This window comes from Amphibalanus amphitrite, unplaced genomic scaffold, assembly GCF_019059575.1.
Source record: "Amphibalanus amphitrite isolate SeventyFive unplaced genomic scaffold, NRLGWU_Aamphi_draft 000688F_arrow, whole genome shotgun sequence".
Lineage (NCBI taxonomy): Eukaryota > Metazoa > Arthropoda > Thecostraca > Balanomorpha > Balanidae > Amphibalanus > Amphibalanus amphitrite.
The window spans coordinates 342,654-362,500 of NW_024882182.1; the positions used below are offsets into that span (position 1 = coordinate 342,654).

A 19,847-nucleotide genomic window follows, 5' to 3' on the forward strand; every position below is an offset into this window, starting at 1 on the left:
CTTAACTGCCGGACGTTGGACGGACATTGGACATACATTTTCTGCAACTGGCAACACTATTCCACGCCGTCCCCAACCACCCTCCGTTTTTTTTTTTTTTTTTTTTTTACTTCCGTAGGAGCTGAGATCTTGGGGTGGCGACATTCGCCGCCACCTTCCACTGGGCATAGTTCTCGGAACCCTTCCACTGCGCATGTTAAACCTATAACCTACCCGAAACTCCTGGGGACCCCAGACCCCAGACTCCTGGGGTCTCTAAAGGCTCGTTCAGGCCTCTGACGACCCCGTGCTTGTACCTTCCTGGAGGCCCATACTGGCATTTAAAGGCTGGCAATGCTGACGAAAACCTCTGAAGGTTCTCACCGGAATCTATGGGCCCTGGATTGTCCTTTAAATTTACATTGGTGCCAAGGCTTACATAATTGTCTGAAAGGGTTTATGCTGATCTGGGTGCAGGTTCAGCCATCTGTCTCACGCGGGCCTCCCACACTTACCCATGGTGGTCTGATCCTGAGGGCCGGAGCCAATGAAAATGAAGTGCTTAATCCTTGATGTATACTACTTGAGAGACCAGCATAAATCATATCTTATGAACATGAACTCCTTTGCGATTTACGTAAACCGGTCATGTAAACGGGGCCGCTTTTTGGACCATTGAGGGACCTAACTAGATGCTACACACGGGTGCTCTTATGCCTTAACCCGCGCCCGGCTGGGGGGTCCTGGATTTCCACGCCCTGCGGGGGGGTGTTTGAACACCCCCCCTTCTAACTCGGCTCCTGGGCCACGTAGCGATACGCGGAAGGCGGCGCTCGAAAGAGCGTCAAAAATAATGAGGAAATCACTTCGGTCAATTTTTTGGTCAGGTCAAAGGTCAGGTCACCAGAGGTCATTGAAGGCAAAATTTCGCCGATTTCCAGGTCGAATGTCGACAATTTCCAAGAAGCCAACGCATAACTCGGGAACCAATAGAGCTACAGCGCCGCGGAAAAGCGCATTCGATAGCCCTATTAACGCCCTTTCTGAGTAATTCTATCAGATTTGACCTAACGTCAACGGTTTTGCCTGCAGGGGGCAAAAACTGCAAAAATAGCCGATTTTTTCGGAAACAGTTTTTCTGCAATAACTTTTGACCCAAGCCTTGTACGAGCTTACTTTTACCGGCATCGTGTTCCTCTTGTCAAGACGCATCGAATGAACTATAACTTGACCTTGAAAGGTCAACTTGAAAAATTGACCCTAGGTCAAGGTCATGACCTGACCGGAAAGGGTCATGCTGCATATCAGTCGATCCGTATTGTCGAGCTGAACACATCTAAGACGTTTTCATCGCTCTAGCATGCCTCTATCAAAAGTTATTTGCGAAAAACTGTTAGATACCATTCGTGACCTAAAATGACCTCAGGGCATAAACAGGGGTCACGGACACCATTTTCATGTTCAGTGTGTCTAAACCACTTGTAATTCAGTGTTTGGGAGTGTTTATAATGTCTTTCGTCCAAAAGAGGCGCATTTCAATTTTCTCCCATTGACTTATAATGGGGAGGTCGCAAAATTGACCTGACCTTAGGTCATCGATATCAAAATTCTGAGATATACATTTTGTACATGCTATTGCTCTTAGCAATCGCTGAAAGTTTCAAAGCGATCGGTCACTCGGTGTAGCTATGACAGACATTGAAACTTTTGATGAGGTGAGGCCACTTCAAGTGACCTGGTGACCTGACCTTGAATGACCTTGGTCTGAAATTTTCACAACATGTGTAGAATTGATGTATGATAAGGTGTACCAAAAACGGCGGCGCTCCGCGCCGCTGTTTTTGAGATATTCGCGAAAAACCACAAGGGGGGTGTTCAAACACCCCCCCCCCCCAGCAGGGCGCGGGTTAAGTTATGCTCCACTGCTCTTTTTTCGTGACTGAAGTCCTACAAATTTCCCACGAGTAGAAACAATCCAATTCATTTTTATATTCACGGTATTTACTTAGACACACTTACACGTTCACCAACTTCAATATAGTTTTCAGCTTTACCTATCATTTATTAATTGGCGTGAATTGTGAAGAAGGTGTGCATAACGCAACTGAAAGGACGGGATAATTGGGTGCCTGTTACCGTCTTAGCCTTTTTGTTCATCCCGTTTGGCATTGCTATTCCTTTTTTTAACATTAGATCAACCGTCGAACCCAGTCGTTCTAAGTATTGGTGAACAATCTCACATGCATTGTTCAAGATTGGTGAAGAATCCTTCACCAATATAAAACTTTGGTGAAAGGTATTCTTCACCAAAGAGATACGTTGCTACACCTATGCTTGCAGCCTTTTTTGCATCGATCTATAAGAGCATAAACAAATATACTGCAGATGCGTATGGATGCGTAACTTAGGTACTTACTTTGTCCATGTTCGTTGTTCAGTGTACCTATTCACTGTTTGATCACCGTCGCATCTGCCTTCTTTTGCAGATATGCTGAAAATCTCCTATCTGCCATCTTCCTTGAAACTGAACATGAATTCGGTACCCAAAGGCAACTTGAGGAAAGCTCTCAGATGGGTACTACGCAGAGGAAAATACATCGTCATCGAGAAGAATGGGTAATGGCATCACAGAGGCAATGCTAATCGTTTGGAGCATTTCCGTGATTCATTTTATATTTTCCGAAAATTCTGCAGACTATGGATCATGTTCTGCATTTTTTGTCTTTGTTTTTAATTAGTACCGCACTGTTTTTATATTGCACCTTAAATTGCACCATGACAATGACACTGCAAATATTAATAAAACTCGTGTTTGACTTTCAGCCAATATTATTTCCTCGAAGACGACAGCGTGCCGGATGATCAGTTAAAATCATCTCCAGCGGAAGCTGGAGACAATCCGCTGAAGGTCATCACGATCAACAAGTCGATGGTGTTCATACGTACGAGGCGTAAGTAGATGATCTTTTGGTCAAGGTGTTTGCGTATTCCTCCTGTTTCTTCTGTGCTTGCTTCTGTGTATTTGTTTGGTACACTAGATTTATTTGGTTATTGTTTTGTAATGCCATTTGCTGTTCTGCAGATCCATTGTATCTGACGCCTCGCCCTTTATTTTTATATCCGTAGGTTCCAGGCGACGAAGAGGACCGTCTGGTGATGAGGTTGACAGCGTTGATAAAAGTGAGCACATTCTTGCAGCCTTTTTTTGTATCGATCTATAAGAGCATAAACAAATATACTGCGGATGCGTATGGCTGCGTAACTTAGGTACTTACTTTGTCCACGTTCGTTGTTCAGTGTACCTATTCACTGTTTGATCACCGCCGCATCTGCCTTCTTTTGCAGATATGCTGAAAATCTCCTATCTGCCATCTTCCTTGAAACTGAACATGAATTCGGTACCCAAAGGCAACTTGAGGAAAGCTCTCAGATGGGTACTACGCAGAGGAAAATACATCGTCATCGAGAAGAATGGGTAAGGGCATCACAGAAGCAATGCTAATCGTTTGGAGCATTTCCGTGATTCATTTTATATTTTGCGACAATTCTGCAGACTATGGATCATGTTCTGCATTTTTTTGTCTTTGTTTTTAATTAGTACCGCACTGTTTTTATATTGCACCTTATATTGCACCATGCCAATGACACTGCAAATATTAATAAAACTCGTGTTTGACTTTCAGCCAATATTATTTCCTCGAAGACGACAGCGTGCCGGATGATCAGTTAAAATCATCTCCAGCGGAAGCTGGAGACAATCCGCTGAAGGTCATCACGATCAACAAGTCGATCGTGTCCAAACGTACAAAGCGTAAGTAGATGATCTTTTGGTCAAGGTGTTTGCGTATTCATCCTGTTTCTTCTGTGCTTGCTTCTGTGTATTTGTTTGGTACACTAGATTTATTTGGTTATTGTTTTGTTATGCCATTTGCTGTTCTGCCGATCCATTGTATCTGACGCCTCGCCCTTTATTTTTATATCCGTAGGTTCCAGGCGACGAAGAGGACCGTCTGGTGATGAGGTTGACAGCGTTGATAAAAGTGAGCACATTCTTGCAGCCTTTTTTGCATCGATCTATAAGAGCATAAACAAATATACTGCAGATGCGTATGGCTGCGTAACTTAGGTGCTTACTTTGTCCATGTTCGTTGTTCAGTGTACCTATTCACTGTTTGATCACCGTCGCATCTGCCTTCTTTTGCAGATATGCTGAAAATCTCCTATCTGCCATCTTCCTTGAAACTGAACATGAATTCGGTACCCAAAGGCAACTTGAGGAAAGCTCTCAGATGGGTACTACGCAGAGGAAAATACATCGTCATCGAGAAGAATGGGTAAGGGCATCACAGAGGCAATGCTAATCGTTTGGAGCATTTCCGTGATTCATTTTATATTTTGCGACAATTCTGCAGACTATGGATCATGTTCTGCATTTTTTTGTCTGCGTTTTTAATTAGTACCGCACTGTTTTTATATTGCACCTTATATTGCACCATGCCAATGACACTGCAAATATTAATAAAACTCGTGTTTGACTTTCAGCCAATATTATTTCCTCGAAGACGACAGCGTGCCGGATGATCAGTTAAAATCATCTCCAACCGAAGCTGGAGACAATCCGCTGAAGGTCATCACTATCAACAAGTCGATGGTGTTCATACGTACGAGGCGTAAGTAGATGATCTTTTGGAATTGAATTGAATTGAATTGAATTGGTCAGGGTGTTTGCGTATTCATCCTGTTTCTTCTGTGCTTGCTTCTGTGTATTTGTTTGGTACACTAGATTTATTTGGTTATTGTTTTGTAATGCCATTTGCTGTTTTGCAGATCCGTTGTATCTGACGCCTCACCTTTTTTTTTATATCCGTAGGTTCCAGGCGACGAAGAGGACCGTCTGGTGATGAGGTTGACATCAGCGTTGATGAAAGTGAGCACCTTTTACAAAAAAATTTCGCGTAGATCTAGGAACGTCGAGGCACATATTGCACATGGCTGTGTCTGCTTTGTTTCCGCACTTTGCTATTTTTCAGTGCAGTGTGCATTCCGCATTTCTGGTAACATTTTTGTTTTACTTTACAGAGACGCTCCCAATCTCCTACTTGCCGTCTTCGTTAACGCTGAACACAGTGTTGCTGCCTTATAATAATTTGAGAACAGTTATCAGATGGGCACTGCATCACAGAATATATAACATCATCGAAAAAGATGGGTGAGTGACCGTAAAAGATGTCTAGTTATGTTTTCCTCGAATATAGAAAAGTAAAAGGTCGAAAGTGATGCATTTGAGTAAGTGAATGTTCGCCCACAGGACATCATCAGACAAGGAATGTTTTGTTGCCATTTGTGCTTACTAAAAATGTCTTATTACTGAACTTATTACTGAAAATGTCGAGTTTTTTTTACATAGAAATCACAACAAAGAATATTTTCTCATAATCTACATATATTTTCAATGTATCCACCCAATGTCCAAATTTTGGAAATTATTCATTTAGTCTGACAAATTAAAATATTAATCGGTTACCATAATATTGTTACACCCGTATCAACCAAACTGGTGGTCACGTTACATCCAAAACGTCGATAAGAGTGGTAATTGCCTTTCAGCAAATACTTCTATTTGGAAGACGGTGATATACCTGAAGAACAAGAGAAGTTATCAGCAACGGAAGCTGGAGATAATCCGTTGAAGGTCATCACGTTGAGCAAATCAATGGTTATTAACAGTACGTTTATCTTTATATACCTACTAAGAAATATCTATAAAACTATTAAAGCACCATTTCAATCTTACGAAAATACCTTAAAAGTAAAACTGCTTTGCATTTAAATTATATCGTGATACCATAATCGATGTTTTTAAACCCTCGCCGGCACAGGGGGGGGGGGGTTGATGCAAACCCTCCTAAGGTTTTTCGCAAATAACTCGCGTAAACAGCGGCGGATCGCGACGAAACTTTCAGTACCCTCGCATTGATTAATTTTACACCTACCCTGAAAATTTCATGACCCTGACCCAAATGACCTTTGACCTGTGACCTCTTTTCCGAGACCATGTTTGGCCGGAATCGCGATTCGGCGTATGTCGGCTCGCATTAGCCGCGCGTTTGCAAGCTTTTCGTGGTTTCAAACGTTCAAACATGTGATTTGATGTTGCTCCCATACATTATGGTGGGTTTCAAGGTCACCTGAAGGTCAGGTCAGGTCATTGACCTTTGGTAACCTCTGGTGACCATGGTTCACTTTTTCGAGTTTTACATGTTTCTAGGCTAGTTTTTGGAGTTGAATTCGAATTTAGCAACCATTTAAATATTTACGAAGTAGTTTTGGTGCCTTCGTAACATGTTACGAAGCTGTCAGAGTCGGTTGACACGTATTACGAATACCCGTCACAACCCCTACCGGTTGACCTGACCTGACCTGACCCGACCCGGTCTAAATGCTTCAAGACATCATCTCTGATCAAAACTAACACGGTATTCGTGATCAGCACCCCGGAAAACCACATAGCAGCCACACCTTACGACTTTCTAACAGGTCCCGATTTTCCCGGTTTTCGGGTCATTGACCTGACCTGGAAGGTCACCCGATGACCTAGGTCCTTAAAATTGGGTATCATCGGCTTCCTCTTGTGACGGGCAACACGCTCGTTTTTCCGCAAAGCTCTAGCTCGATCAGGGGCCAAACGCGAGGGGGGTCGTACCAACCCCCCCCCCTTTCTGCCGTCGAAGGACGCAAAATGGCCTGTGCCGGCGAGGGTTTTGTGACTTGTTCAAAGGACGCCATCGAAGTATCTAGGCTGGTGGCGAAAAATTGTCTAGGAACGATTGGGATATCACGTTAAACGAGGGCGAGCATTATTGCATGCCACATTTTTTAAACTTATATCAAATCTAAACCATGTTTGAGTTTTTTATTTCCTTTATGATGCTTTGTTTTGCAGAGTGTTTGTATGATTTTCTGTTTGACGGTGCTGGCAATTCTTACTTCACCCGTGCTGCTCTGCAAAGACGATAGATACCTTCTTCCTGCCGTCTTCATCGAATTAAACACGATTACGGTGCCTACAGGAACCTTGAAACAAGCCATCAAATGGCTTTCCTTTCGGGGAAAATACATTTTCATCGAGAAGAATGGGTAAATGCACTTCACATAGCATATTAAATCTAGTCTTCAATATTTCCGCGGTTATGGTATCGCTTCATTTTACAATTGTATGTAGGTACCGTACTTTTTATGTCACTGCCATTTATAGTAAAATGAGGATTAAACTGAGCATTGGACCTAAACGTCTAAGCTTATCACAAGGAAGTTCTTGACGGGAAATTCTACTTCATATTTGCAAAGTTCTTTGAATTAGCATTAAAATCCAATCGAATTATTTCCAATCATTCAAATGAACATTTCAAACATGAAGTATACAACGATTCTTATTTGCCGTTATACGAAAGAAATGATAAATTTTCTGTCAAATACCTTTGTGATACACTAATCAAAACTAACTTTTAGGTTCAATGCTCAAGTTTTATCTTCATTTTACTTTGAAGAGCAGTGACATCAAAGGGAGGGTAGATCTGATTACGAGCGAGCGAGCGCAGCGAGCGAAGTGAGTCTTTTCAATATAACGGAAAAATCTCAGTATGAGCGGCCCGGCCCGGCCCGGCCTGTAACGCTTTTGAGAGGCTTATATCTCAGCAACCGCTGGACCGATTGGCCTGCGGTCTTTTTTGTTGGGTAGCCCCATCCCTTCTACCCCGTAATTGACTACTTTTGATACATCTCAGTGACCGTCGTGGCACGTGCCACGTGAAAAGTCAAGGGTGTTCAAGCTGTTTTGCAAAAGTAGTGATTTTGAGAGGCTCATATCTCAGCAGCCGCTTGGGCGATTGACTTGCGGTAATTTTAGTAGAGTAGCAGCATCCCTTCTACCCAAAATAGGATACTCTCGATGCATGTGGGTCATCCCCAGTGCACGTGCAAAATACAACAATAAGAGGTGCCAAATTTGTTCCCATTTCAGTAACTCGGTAATTACTGGGGAGATTTCGCTGAAACTTGGCATACAGGTAGGCACCCACCAGGCAATGCATTCCCATGTGTTGCGGTTAGGGTGCTACTGCACGTGCGCACGTGCAGGGGACGTTTCCAGATCTCGAGAACGGCTGGGCCGATTACGCTCAAATTTGGTACACGGCTGGGGACCAGTTAGTAGGATGCCGTGCAAAAGTCATTTTGGACCCCGTTTGCACGTGCGCACGTGCAGAATGCCGCTTCCAGATCTCAGGAACGGCTGGGCCGATTGCGTTCAAATTTGGCACACCGCTAGCGACCAGTTAGAAGGGTGCTTTGCGCAAGCCCGTTGGAAGCACCCTCTCGCCCTTCCGCACGTGCAGGGCTCACTATCTCGCTCGCTCGTTCTTCGCCCAAAAGGCGCTTTACTGGTTTTAAAATGAAAAGATACATTAACCGTGGACATATTAGAGACTAGGTATAATGTTCTATGTGAAGTGCACTTACCCTTCCTACTAAGTGACATTTAATTTTAGCTGAAAAAAATTCATTTGATGGCTTGTTTCAAGGTTCTTGTAGGCACCGTAATCGTGTTTAAATTCGATGAAGACGAACAGGAAGGAGGCATCTATCGTCTTTGCAAAGCAGCACGGGTGAGGTAAGAATTGCCAGCACCGTGAAACAGAAAATCATGCAAACACTCTACAAAACAAAGCATCTAAAAAATAAACAAATGCCCAAACAAGGTTCAAATTTGATATAAGTTTGAAAAACGTGGCTTGCAAGAATATTCACCCTCGTTTAACGTGATATCCTTATCTTCCCCATATAATTTTATCCCGTCACCTGTCGAGGTCCTTCGACGGTTACCTGTGAAGAATGAGAACTTAGGAAAACATCAATTATGAGACCACGAACGAGTTAAATTAAGAACTAAGTATCTTTACGGTTCAATAGCTTTAAGATTTAACTAATGCTTCAATAGATTTATTTCTTTCACCACTTTTACTTCAATATTATGATAATACCATTACTTTGCATCAATTGGTCTGGCATCAAGTGATCTGAGAATTTTGTTCACAGGCATTTCTGATGATAAAAAGCGACCGGAACTTCAACCAGCAAGTGAGACAGATCAGCCCGAAGACAATCAGGCGGGAAGTGAAGACCAGCCCGAGGATCCGGGAAAGTCCCTATCAAAGAGCCTTCTGGAACCAGAACCTCAGCCTGAACAACAGCTGGATACTCCGCAAGAGGAAGAGTCACAGTCAGACACTCAGCCAGAGGCACAGCCGGAGGCTCAGCCAGAGACTCAACCAGATGCTCAGTCAGAGGTGCAGCCTGAGGAACAACCGGAGGCTCAGCCAGAGCAGCCGGAGGCGCAGCCAGAGGCTCAGCAGGAGACCGAGCCAGAGACTCAGCCAGAGGCTCAGCCAGATGTTCAGCCTGAGGAACAGGCTAAACCTGAGGAGCAGCCAGAGGCCCAACCGGAAGATTTGCTAGAGGCCCAGCCGGACGCTCAGCCACAGACCGAGCCTGAGATTCAGTCGGAGGTACAGCCAGAGACTCAGCCAGATTCTCAGCCAGAGGCGCAGCCTGAGGAACAGCCAGACACCCAACCGGAGGATCTGCCGGAGGAACGGCCAGAGGTCCAACCGCAGGCTCAGTCAGAGATCCAACCAGAGGCTAAGTCAGAGACCCAGCAAGAAGCCCAGCCAGAGATCCGGCCGGAAGTGGCGTCTGAGGAACAGCCGGATGCTCAGCCAGAAGCTCAACCAGATACCAAGGTGGAGACTCAACCAGAATCTCAGCCAGAGCAACAGCCAGAGGCGAGGCCTGAAGAACAGCCAGATTCACGACCGGAGTCGCAGTCAGAAACTCAGCCAGGGGAACAGCCAGAGGCTCAACCAGATGCCGAGCCGAAGGTGGAGCCAGAGACGGAATTAGAGGCGCAGCCAGAGGCCCAGCCTCAGCAACAGCCGGAGGCACAGCCAGGGGCCCAGCCAGATGCCGAGCCCGAGACTCAACCAGAATCTCAGCAAGAGGAGCAGCCAGATGCCCAACCGGAGGCGCAGCCAGAGGCTCAGCCAGATGCCGAGCCCGAGACTCAACCAGAATCTCAGCAAGAGGAGCAGTCAGATTCCCAACCGGAGGCGCAGCCAGAGGCTCAGCCAGATGCCGAGCCCGAGACTCAACCAGAATCTCAGCAAGAGGAGCAGCCAGATTCCCAACCGGAGGCGCAGCCAGAGGCTGAGCCAGATGCCGAGCCCGAGACTCAACCAGAATCTCAGCAAGAGGAGCAGCCAGAGACCCAACCGGAGACGCAGCCAGAGGCTCAGCTAGAGGAGCAGCCAGAGGCTCAGACCGAGGAGCAGCCGGAACCCCAACCGGAGGCACAGCCAGATACTCAGCCAGAGACCCAGCCGGAGGAACAGCCAGAGGCACAACCTGAGGAACAGCCGGAAGCCCAACCAGATGCCCAGCCAGAGGCTCAGCCAGAGGCTCATCCAGATGCCGAGCCAAAGCCTCTACCAGAATCTCCGCAAGAGGAGAAGCCAGAAACGGAGCCTGAGGAAAAGACGGAGGCCCAACCGGAGACGCAGCCAGAGGCTCAGCCCGAGGAACAGCCGAATGCCCAACCGGAGGCACAACCAGAGGCACAGCCAGAGGCTCAGCCAGAGGCCCAGCCAGATGCCCAGTCAGCGGCCCAGCCAGATGCCAAGCCAGAGACTCTACCAGAATCTCAGCAAGAGGAGCAGCCAGAAGCGGAGCCTGAGGAACAGCCAGAGGCCCAGCCGGAGACGCAACCGGAAGTCCAACCGGAAGCGGAGCCAGAGGCTGAGCCAAAGGTTCAATCAGAATCTCAACCAGAGGAGCAACCAGAGGCACAACCTGAGGAACAGCCAGATGATCAAACAGAGGCCCAGCCGGAGACTCAGCCAGAATCTCGGCCAGAGGATCAGACAGAGAAGCAGCCTGAGGCTCAGCCAGAGGAACAGCCAGAACCCCAACCGGAGGCACAACCAGAGCCTCAGCCAGAGGCCCAACCAAATGCCGTGTCAGAGACGCAAGAATCTCAGAAAGAGGAGCAGCCAGAAGTGGAGCCTGAGGAGCAGCCAGAGGCGCAGCCTGAGGAACAGACAGAGGATCAACCAGAGGCACAGCCGGATAATCAGCCAGAATCTCGGCCAGAGGAGCAGACAGAGGAGCAGCCAACTGAACAGCCGGAAACCAAGCCAGATGCCCAGCCAGAGGCTCAGCCAGAGGCCCAGCCAGATGCCGAGCCAAAGACCCAGCCAGAATCTCAGCAAGAAGAGCAGCCAGAGGCGCAACCTGAGGAACAGCCACAGGCCCAGCCGGAGACGCAGCCAGAGGCTCAGCTAGAGAAGCAGCCAGAGGAGCAGTCAGAGGCTCAATCAGAGGAACAGCCGGAAGCCCAACCAGATGTCGCGCCAGAGGCTCAGCCAGAGGCCCAGCCAGATGCCGAGCCAGAGACTCTACCAGAATCTCAGCAAGAGGAGCAGCCAGAAGCTGAGCCTGAGAAACAGCCAGAGACCCAACCGGAGACACGGCCGGAGGCTCAGCTAGAGAAGCAGCCAGAGGCTCAGCCCGAGGAACAGCCGGAAGCCCAACCGCAGGCACAGCCAGAGGCTCAGCCAGAGGCTCAGCCAGAGGCTCAGCCAGAGGCCCAGCCAGATGCCGAGCCAGAGACTCTACCAGAATCTCAGCAAAAGGAGCAGCCAGAAGCGGAGCCTGAGGAACAGCCAGAGGCTCAACCGGAAGCGCAGCCAAAGGCTGAGCCTGAAGTTCAGCCAGAATCTCAACCAGAGGAACAACCAGAGGCACAGCCTGAGGAACAGCCAGAGGTTCAACAAGAGGCACAGCCGGAGACTCAACTAGAATCCCAGTCAGATGAGCAGACAGAGAAGCAGCCAGAGGCTCAGCCAGAGGAACAGCCGGAAGCCCAACCAGATGCCCAGCCAGAGGCCCAGCCAGATGCCGAGCCAGAGACTCTACCAGAATCTCAGCAAGAGGAGCAGCCAGAAACGGAGCCTGAGGAACAGCCAGAGGTCCAACCGGAGACGCAGCCGGAAGCCCAACCGGAAGCGCAGCCAGAGGCTGAGCCTGAGGTTCAGCCAGAATCTCAACCAGAAGAACAACCAGAGGCACAGCCTGAGGAACAGACAGAGGTTCAACAAGAGGCACAGCCGGAAACTCAGCCAGAATCTCATCTTGAGGAGCAGACAGAGAAGCAGCCAGAGGCTCAGCCCGAGGAACAGCCGGAACCCCAACCAGAGGCACAGCCAGAGGCTCAGCCAGAGGCCCAGCCGGAGGAACAGCCAGAGGTTCAACCAGAGGCCCAGCCGGAAACTCAGCCAGAATCTCAGCCAGAGAAGCTGACAGAGAAGCAGCCTGAGGCTCAGCCAGAGGGTCAACTGGATACAGAGCCAGAGACTCAACCAGAATCCCAGTCAGAAGAACAGCCAGAGGCTCAATTACAGGCACAGCCGAAGGCTCAACCAGAATCTCAGCCAGAGGAGCAGTCAGAGGAGCAGCCTGCGGTTCAGTCAGAGGAACAGCCAGAGGCGCAGCCGGGAAGTCAGCCGGAGGTTTCGTCAAACCCAGTGGAAGGTAATGGTAAGACTAGGCATTATGTTTTAGTGTCCCTGTAATTGTCCCAATAATCAGTCCTGGATTATTGTATGAATGATTATATAAATAAATAAATAAATAAATAAATAAATATATATATATTATACATATACTTTTAATTCGCCATTTGTCTTTTACGTATGACAGATATCCGACAAACGTCCCTCAGCATTTTAGTCCACTGATTATGAACAAACTGCAGTTAACAAATGTTTCCTCCTCAGTCACATATGCCAAGAGTGTACTGGAGCCTGCTTCAAGCTCATCAGGTAAGATTTTTGTGTATACGGCACCCCTAGATATTTACGAAAATAAATGGTGAGGGGCTCTTTGTATTCGAAGTTCTTCGTAACTTCGAATATTGTTTAACCCGCGCACCGACGGGGGGGGGGGGCGGTTATCCGCCCCCCCTGAGGTTTTTCGTGAATAGCGGGAAAACCGCGGAGCGTAGCGCTGTGAAATTTAGTACGACTATTTGCTCGTCAATTTTACACATGGTGTGCAAGTTTGAACCTCCTAACTTTCGAGGTCAGGTCACCAGGTCACTTCAAATGACCCAACCTCAAGTCACCTTTTTGCAACTTTGTCACCGTGTCAGAGCTACAGTAGATGACGGAGGCCTTTTAAAGTCGCAGGATGTTCTTAGGTCATTTGTAGCTACAATTTGTAAATCTCGGAATTTTGATATCGATGACCTAAGGTCAGGTCAATTTCTCGACCTCCCCATTATAAGTCAATGGGGGGAAAATCAACTCCCTGTTTTTACCACTAAAACGCGTCGGAATGGCCCCATATACCATACATGACTTTCTATATGATCAACCTTCACTACCTTGAGGTCTGTTTTGCTGTTGGCCAGCTGTAAGGTCATGTGACGTCATCAAAGGTCACCGAAGTTTTTTTGCCAATAACTCCTTACAGGAACAAGATACAGCCGCGCGGATGATCTCATTGTGTTCAGCTCGTCAAGGCAAATCGAATGATATACATAATGACCTCGAGGTCACGTGGCCTGAGTTCAACCTTTGACCTTGACCTTTAGAGGTCAACATATATATGATTCGATGCGGATTGACGAGAGGATCACGACGATGCCCTTAGTTTGTTCCTAGCTTGACCAATTCGAAAGTTATTGGAGAAAAACTTTATCCATAGCTAGCGCCGCCATTTTGACTTTTGTGACCCCTGTGACGTCATCTTTGATCTGACCCGAAAACGACCTACATAAAAATTGTAGACCTTGTCCGTGCGCACCTCATGCCGTTTACCGCTTGTCGCTATCTTGCTTCGTTCTGGAGATCTCAGGGGGAGGGGGCGGTCATCCGCCCCCCCCCATCAGTACGAAGTTGGCGCAGACCCCCGTCGGTGCGCGCCGCGCGGGTTAAAGGGACTATCCCACCTTTAACATGGGATTTGAGTTGAGATAGCCAAGTTTGCGGCGAGGTTCAGAAACCACTATCTATCTAGGTTGCAACCCCCGCGGCCTCTTGGTGTTGAAGAAATTCGTTCCTTTCATTTTAAAATGAGCCTTGTACAAGGCCCTATCTTCAACATGGAGCGACCGTTAGTGTGACGTCACCTCGTTTAGTCATTCTGATTTAAATGGGTTTGTTCGTTGAAAAATCGCTTAAAACTTGGTCTGAACTTTGTTGTGGTGCCTACAGAGTAAAAAGAATCAGCTTTATGACAGTAATGTGGCCTGGGGGAAGGAGATAATTTTGGGCTGTGACGTCACATATTTGAAAGTTTGTGTTTGGAATATGGGAAGCCTAAGATGTTTAATGAAAAATAAATGCCAGAACCGTGTTCCTGGTCATCCAATCTATAAAGTCGGGCACAATTTAACTGGTTTTAACAACATTTTAGAAGGTGGGATAGTCCCTTTAAGCAACTATCGTTTGTTTCTTCTGAATTTATTTTTAATGTTTGTTTATTTTTTTTCAAAATATTATTTATTTCTGAATTTCTATCTAATTTTACACCAAACCACTTCTACGCCATTGAATTATAAGTGTCTTGACACTTAGGGGAAGGAGGGTGAATTGCGCCACCTTAAGGAAAAAACGCTAATTGTAAGAAAACCGCTGGAGATATAAGCATGCACTGGTAACCACTTCAAAGAGGAACTCATTAGCTACGATTTAAGAGCCTCCCGATCAATTAAGAATGTTTCGTGTGCTTCCGACAGCTGCTTTTCAGAAACATGCAAAAGGGCGCATTTACCGACAACTGCTGTAAATTGCGCCAGGGGGATGGCGCAATTAGAATCCAATTGCGCCCTATACTTAACCCTCGCCGGCCGAGGGGGGGGGGGGCGGGTGCCGCCCCCCCATAGGGTTTTTTCGCGATAGCTCCGAACACGCTGTCGATAGAGAGCTGAAACTTGGCATACCTGACCTTTGATCCAAGCCGCATCTTTTGACACCAACCGCATTTTTGGGTCAGGTCAGGTCACTGACCTATGACGTCATAAGTGAACCTCTGCACGGTCTTCAGATGTCGCAACTTCGCAACGCCCTCACTGCCAGAGGAGATGTCACAGGGAAATGAAACTTGCAGGATCTAGTATCCATTATGAGTCTCACAATTTGTATATCTCGGATTTTTCCTAAAGGTCATATGAGGTCAGGTCATTTTCGTGACCTGGCCATTATAAGTCAATGGGGAAAAATTCAAACTGCTATTCTGGCGCCGGAAACGATCTCCAACTATCTCAAGCACACAGAATCGTGATTTGATGCACTCCTTGCAAGGTTAGATGCGTCACTTTTGCAATATTGACCTTCCGTGACGTCATTTATGACGTCATCAAGGTCATATTAGTTTTTCGTCAATAACTCCCGATCAAATTGAGCTAGCGAGTCGGGAAAGCCACCAATGGACTCAGAAAGACCTGCCGAATCGAATGATATGCGACATGACCTCTTTCGACCAACTTCGTGACCTGGGGGTGCTGACCTGACCTTGACCTGAGGTCAACACCCTAAGTTGACCTGACCCGAACAAAAAGTATATCATTCGACGCGCCTGAGCAAGGCGAACACGATGCTGCCAAAATCGCGGCTCTGCGGCCGTTTTTTGCGAAGTTATTCACCAAAAACTGAACCGTACCTTGGGGCACTTGACCTGACCTCAGAGGTCACCGGTTGACCTAGGACCTTAAAATCGGGTACCAATCTCTGCGTCTCGTAACGGCGCACACGCTCGTTTTTTCCGCGACGCGCTAGCTCCACCAGGGGCGAAACGGCGAGGGGGGGGGGTCGTACCCGCCCCCCCCCCCTCGGCCGGCGCGTATGTAGAAAACCAATAGGTCCGGCGAGGGTTAAAGGGACCCTCCCACCTTCAAAAAAGTTAATGAATTGGCATGAAAGTGATGTCGCTCGGTTCAGAAAGAGCAAAAACGAATATCTACCAAATTTCATCGAAAAATATTCACCGGTTTTCAAGATATTAGACTTTTACTTTTGTTTACTTTTTGGGATCTCCGCTGTTCCTAGCGACTTTATTTGAAAGTGCGGCATTTGTTGCGCGCAAAGCAGCATATACCACCGCGTGCTACAAAACGTCTTAGTCAAACATTTAACGGACGCTCGAAAGCCTGATGACGTCATCAGATTCCCGTAATGGTTAAGAGATAGGGACCACGCTGGTCCCACCCTGCAAGTAAAGGGAAGAAATTTCTTGAACACCATAAAGCTGCGGGGGTTACGACCAGGATAAATGGTGGTTTCTGAGCCTGGCCGCAAACTTGGCTATCTCAACTCAAAACTAATGTTAAGGTGGGAGGGTCCCTTTAAACATGGCTAAGCGAATGAGACGGAATGCATACACCCCGGCAGTGTAATGTCATTGCGGCTTACTTAAACATTTACAGGGTGGACCAAAAAGGATGGAAACATTTTAAACTCGTATAAAACATGTATCATTGCATGCATGTGACTGGGAATGATACCAAACAAGAGTACATTTCGTGGACATTCATAATGGCATCACTCTCATATGCTTTCTCTCGTTTTCAGTCTCTCACAGCAGATGTTCGAAATGACCACCTTCGCCAGACAGGCACAGAGCGATCAGCCTGGCTGCTGACACGATAGCCCGCTTGTATGGCTCACACAGCCTTGCTGATCGCTCTCTTCAGTTCAGAGGCTTTCTGAACCATCCTTGTAGACCTGGTCCCTGAGATGACCCCACAGTAAAACATCCATAGGGGTCAGGTCGGATGAGTAGGTAGGCCAGTTCCGACTGGCACCGCGGGATATCAGCCGGTCACCGAAGTGGTTTTCGATGCACTTGAGCGTTGTTTTTGCGATGTGAGGAGGCGCACCGTCTCGCTGGAACCACATAAGGTCTATGATGAGGCTGCCATGCTTCGTTTGGACTCGCTCTCAGAACTTTCTCGGCGCCGCCTGGTATGCGCTGTTGATTGACGGTCACAGTGTCGCCGCTCCCTTCCTCGAACAAAGGTGGACCCACAATTCCTTTTCCGCTGAGGGCACACCATTTCGGTGACCTTGCTGCTGTGCAGTGACTTCTTTATCATCTCATCTCAAGGGCCAGGTCTACAAGGAAGGTCTCTGTGATCTGAAGAGAGCGATCACCAAGACTGTGTGAGCCATACCAGCGAACATGTGTCGTCGGGCTATCGCGTCAGCCACCAGACCGGCCGCTCTGTGCCTGTCTCGCGAAAGTAGTCTCTTCGAACATTTGCTGTGAGAGACTGAAAACGAGAGAAAGCAGATGAGAGTGATGCCGTTATGAATTTCCACGAAATGTACTCTCGTTTGGTACCATTTCCAGTCACATGCATGCAATACTGCATGTTTTATGCGAGTTCAAAATGTTTCCATCCTTTTTGGTCCACCCTGTATAATGTTAATCAGGCTGGATAAATAATAAATGTAGGTATAAATAGCGATGTTTTTTGCCCAGGTAAATAACTTTACATGTGTCCGTATGTTTGTAAAAGTGCAACGAAAACGTTTTATGTAACAGACTAGATATATGTGAAAGTATGGTTAAATTTTCAATCGTTTCTCTCAAAATTATTAATTTTTATCGTTTCGACAACTTGTTGACATCAGTTTTTACTTTTTGATCATAGCTGTCACCTCTCACGCCCGAGTCCATATTGAAAATGCCGTATTTTGTCAATTACACCACAAGTTGGCAACCTAAATGGCAGCTGCATTATAAGTTTGACGAGAGAAATAATTTGCGGACTGGCGACAGCGGGCTGCTCCCCTGCCTGGCATTAAACTCCTTCTTTATTGCAATCAGATAATGGTGCATTCATACTGTCGTGATACAATAGCTACACCATTATTCTATTTGCGCCCCCATGGCGCAATTGCCATGGGCGCAATTAGAATTGAGGTACTTTTTAATAAAAGCGTAGAAGTTGTCATAAATATGCTGAAGGTAGTTTACTGTTTAAGTGAAATATAATGAAAAAATGGGCTTTCTTTCTAAATACCACTCTGAAAATCACACACGTATCACAGATTTTTATAGCCAACGGTTCAAAATACTGCAAAAAAGCTCAGAAAACGCCGTAATATCTTTGATGGCGTAACTGAGCCCTGCTGATTGCCTTCGTCGGAGAGCTTGGGCCATAAAATGAACTATCAGGTGGTGAAAATATTGTTTTCGAACACAAAATTATAAACATGCCATTGAAATCGTGGGAATGTTGGTGGGCGCAATTGGTTAGGAGGGCGCAATACACCCACTTTCCCCTAAGTGTGGTGCGTAAAGACACACTCCGGATCAGCCATAGGCGGCGGAACGGGGAGGGCACCGGGGCACCGTGCCCCCCTTTGATTTGGGAGTTTTAACATTAGCCCTATGGGCGTTGCATGGAAAGAATGGGCCCAAAAGTCGGGAGTGCCCCCCCCCCCCCCCTTAACCCTCGGCGGCACAGGGGGGGGGGGGGTGATGCAACCCCCCCTAAGGTTTTTCGCGAATAACTCGCGTAAAAAGCGGCCGATCGCGACGAAACTTTTAGTACCATCGCATTGATCAATTTTGCACCAACCCTGAAAATTTCATGACCCTGACCTAAATGACCTTTGACCTGTGACCTCTTTTCCAAGACCAAGTTTGGCCGGAATCGCGATTTGGCGTATTTTGGCTCGCATTAGCCGCGCGTTTGCAAGCTTTTCGTGGTTTCAAACGTTCAAACATGTGATTTGATGTTGCTCCCATACATTAGATTGGGTTTCAAGGTCATCTGAAGGTCAGGTCAGGTCGTTGACCTTTGGTGACCTCGGGTGACCTCGGTTCACTTTTTCGAGTTTTACATGTTTCTAGGCTAGTTTTTGAACCTGAAATCGAATTTAGCAGCCATTTGAACATTTACGAAGTAGTTTTGGTGCCTTCGTAACATTTTACGAAGCTGTCAGAGGCGGTTGACACGTATTACGAATACCCGTCACAACCTCTGCCGGTTGACCTGACCTGACCGGACCCGACCTGGTCTAAATGCTTAAAGACATCATCTCTGATCAAAACTAACACGATATTCGTGATCAGCACCCCGGACAACCCCATAGCAGCCACACTTTACGACTTTCTAACAGGTCCCGATTTTCCCGGTTTTCGGGTCATTGACCTGACCTGGAAGGTCACCCAGTGGCGGATCCAGGGGGGGGGGGGCAAAATTGGCATTTTCCCCCCCAAACGGCATGATTTTAACATTACGCCTATGGACGATGCATGGAAAGAATCGATAAATTGTTATGGTTGACCTAGGACCCCGATGACCTAGGACCTTAAAATTGGGTATCATCGGCTTCCTCTCGTGACGGGCAACACGCTCGTTGTTTTCCGCGAAGCTCTAGCTCGATCAGGGGCCAAACGCGAGGGGGGGTCGTACCAGCCCCCCTCCCCCTTGTGCCGTCGAAGGACGCAAAATGGCCTGTGCCGGCGAGGGTTAATTTAGGGTGTTCCGCCGCTACTGGGATCAGCCACAGTTCCATAGTATGCATGCAATACCAATGATCATCTCTAATTTCACGTTTTACAGAGAGGCTACAAATTTTCTTCCTACCGTCTTCGTCTAAGCTCAAGATGGTCTCGGTGCCTAGGAAGACTTTGGGAAAGGCTATAAAATGGGTTCTTCAAAAAGGAAAATACAATATCATCGAAAAGAACGGGTAAGGAAAATACATAAAAAACGCCTAATCATTTTTCGTTGAACTGCA

The 19,847-nt window shown here is 47.1% G+C and overlaps 1 protein-coding gene across 1 annotated transcript in view; it reads left to right on the forward strand.

Annotated features, from left to right (window-relative positions):
• Positions 1-19,847, forward strand: part of LOC122364643 — a gene marked incomplete at its 3' end in the record, with an annotated part of 59,609 nt that overhangs the window by 30,329 nt on the left and 9,433 nt on the right. Inside the window, exons 27-40 of the mRNA XM_043335241.1 lie at positions 2,466-2,595; positions 2,803-2,930; positions 3,106-3,159; positions 3,325-3,454; positions 3,663-3,790; positions 3,966-4,019; positions 4,184-4,313; positions 4,522-4,649; positions 4,850-4,906; positions 5,059-5,188; positions 5,587-5,705; positions 9,073-12,621; positions 12,867-12,911; positions 19,670-19,799. Coding sequence (XP_043191176.1) covers positions 2,466-2,595; positions 2,803-2,930; positions 3,106-3,159; positions 3,325-3,454; positions 3,663-3,790; positions 3,966-4,019; positions 4,184-4,313; positions 4,522-4,649; positions 4,850-4,906; positions 5,059-5,188; positions 5,587-5,705; positions 9,073-12,621; positions 12,867-12,911; positions 19,670-19,799 — 4,912 coding nt within the window. The remainder of the gene's footprint in view (positions 1-2,465; positions 2,596-2,802; positions 2,931-3,105; positions 3,160-3,324; positions 3,455-3,662; positions 3,791-3,965; positions 4,020-4,183; positions 4,314-4,521; positions 4,650-4,849; positions 4,907-5,058; positions 5,189-5,586; positions 5,706-9,072; positions 12,622-12,866; positions 12,912-19,669; positions 19,800-19,847) is intronic.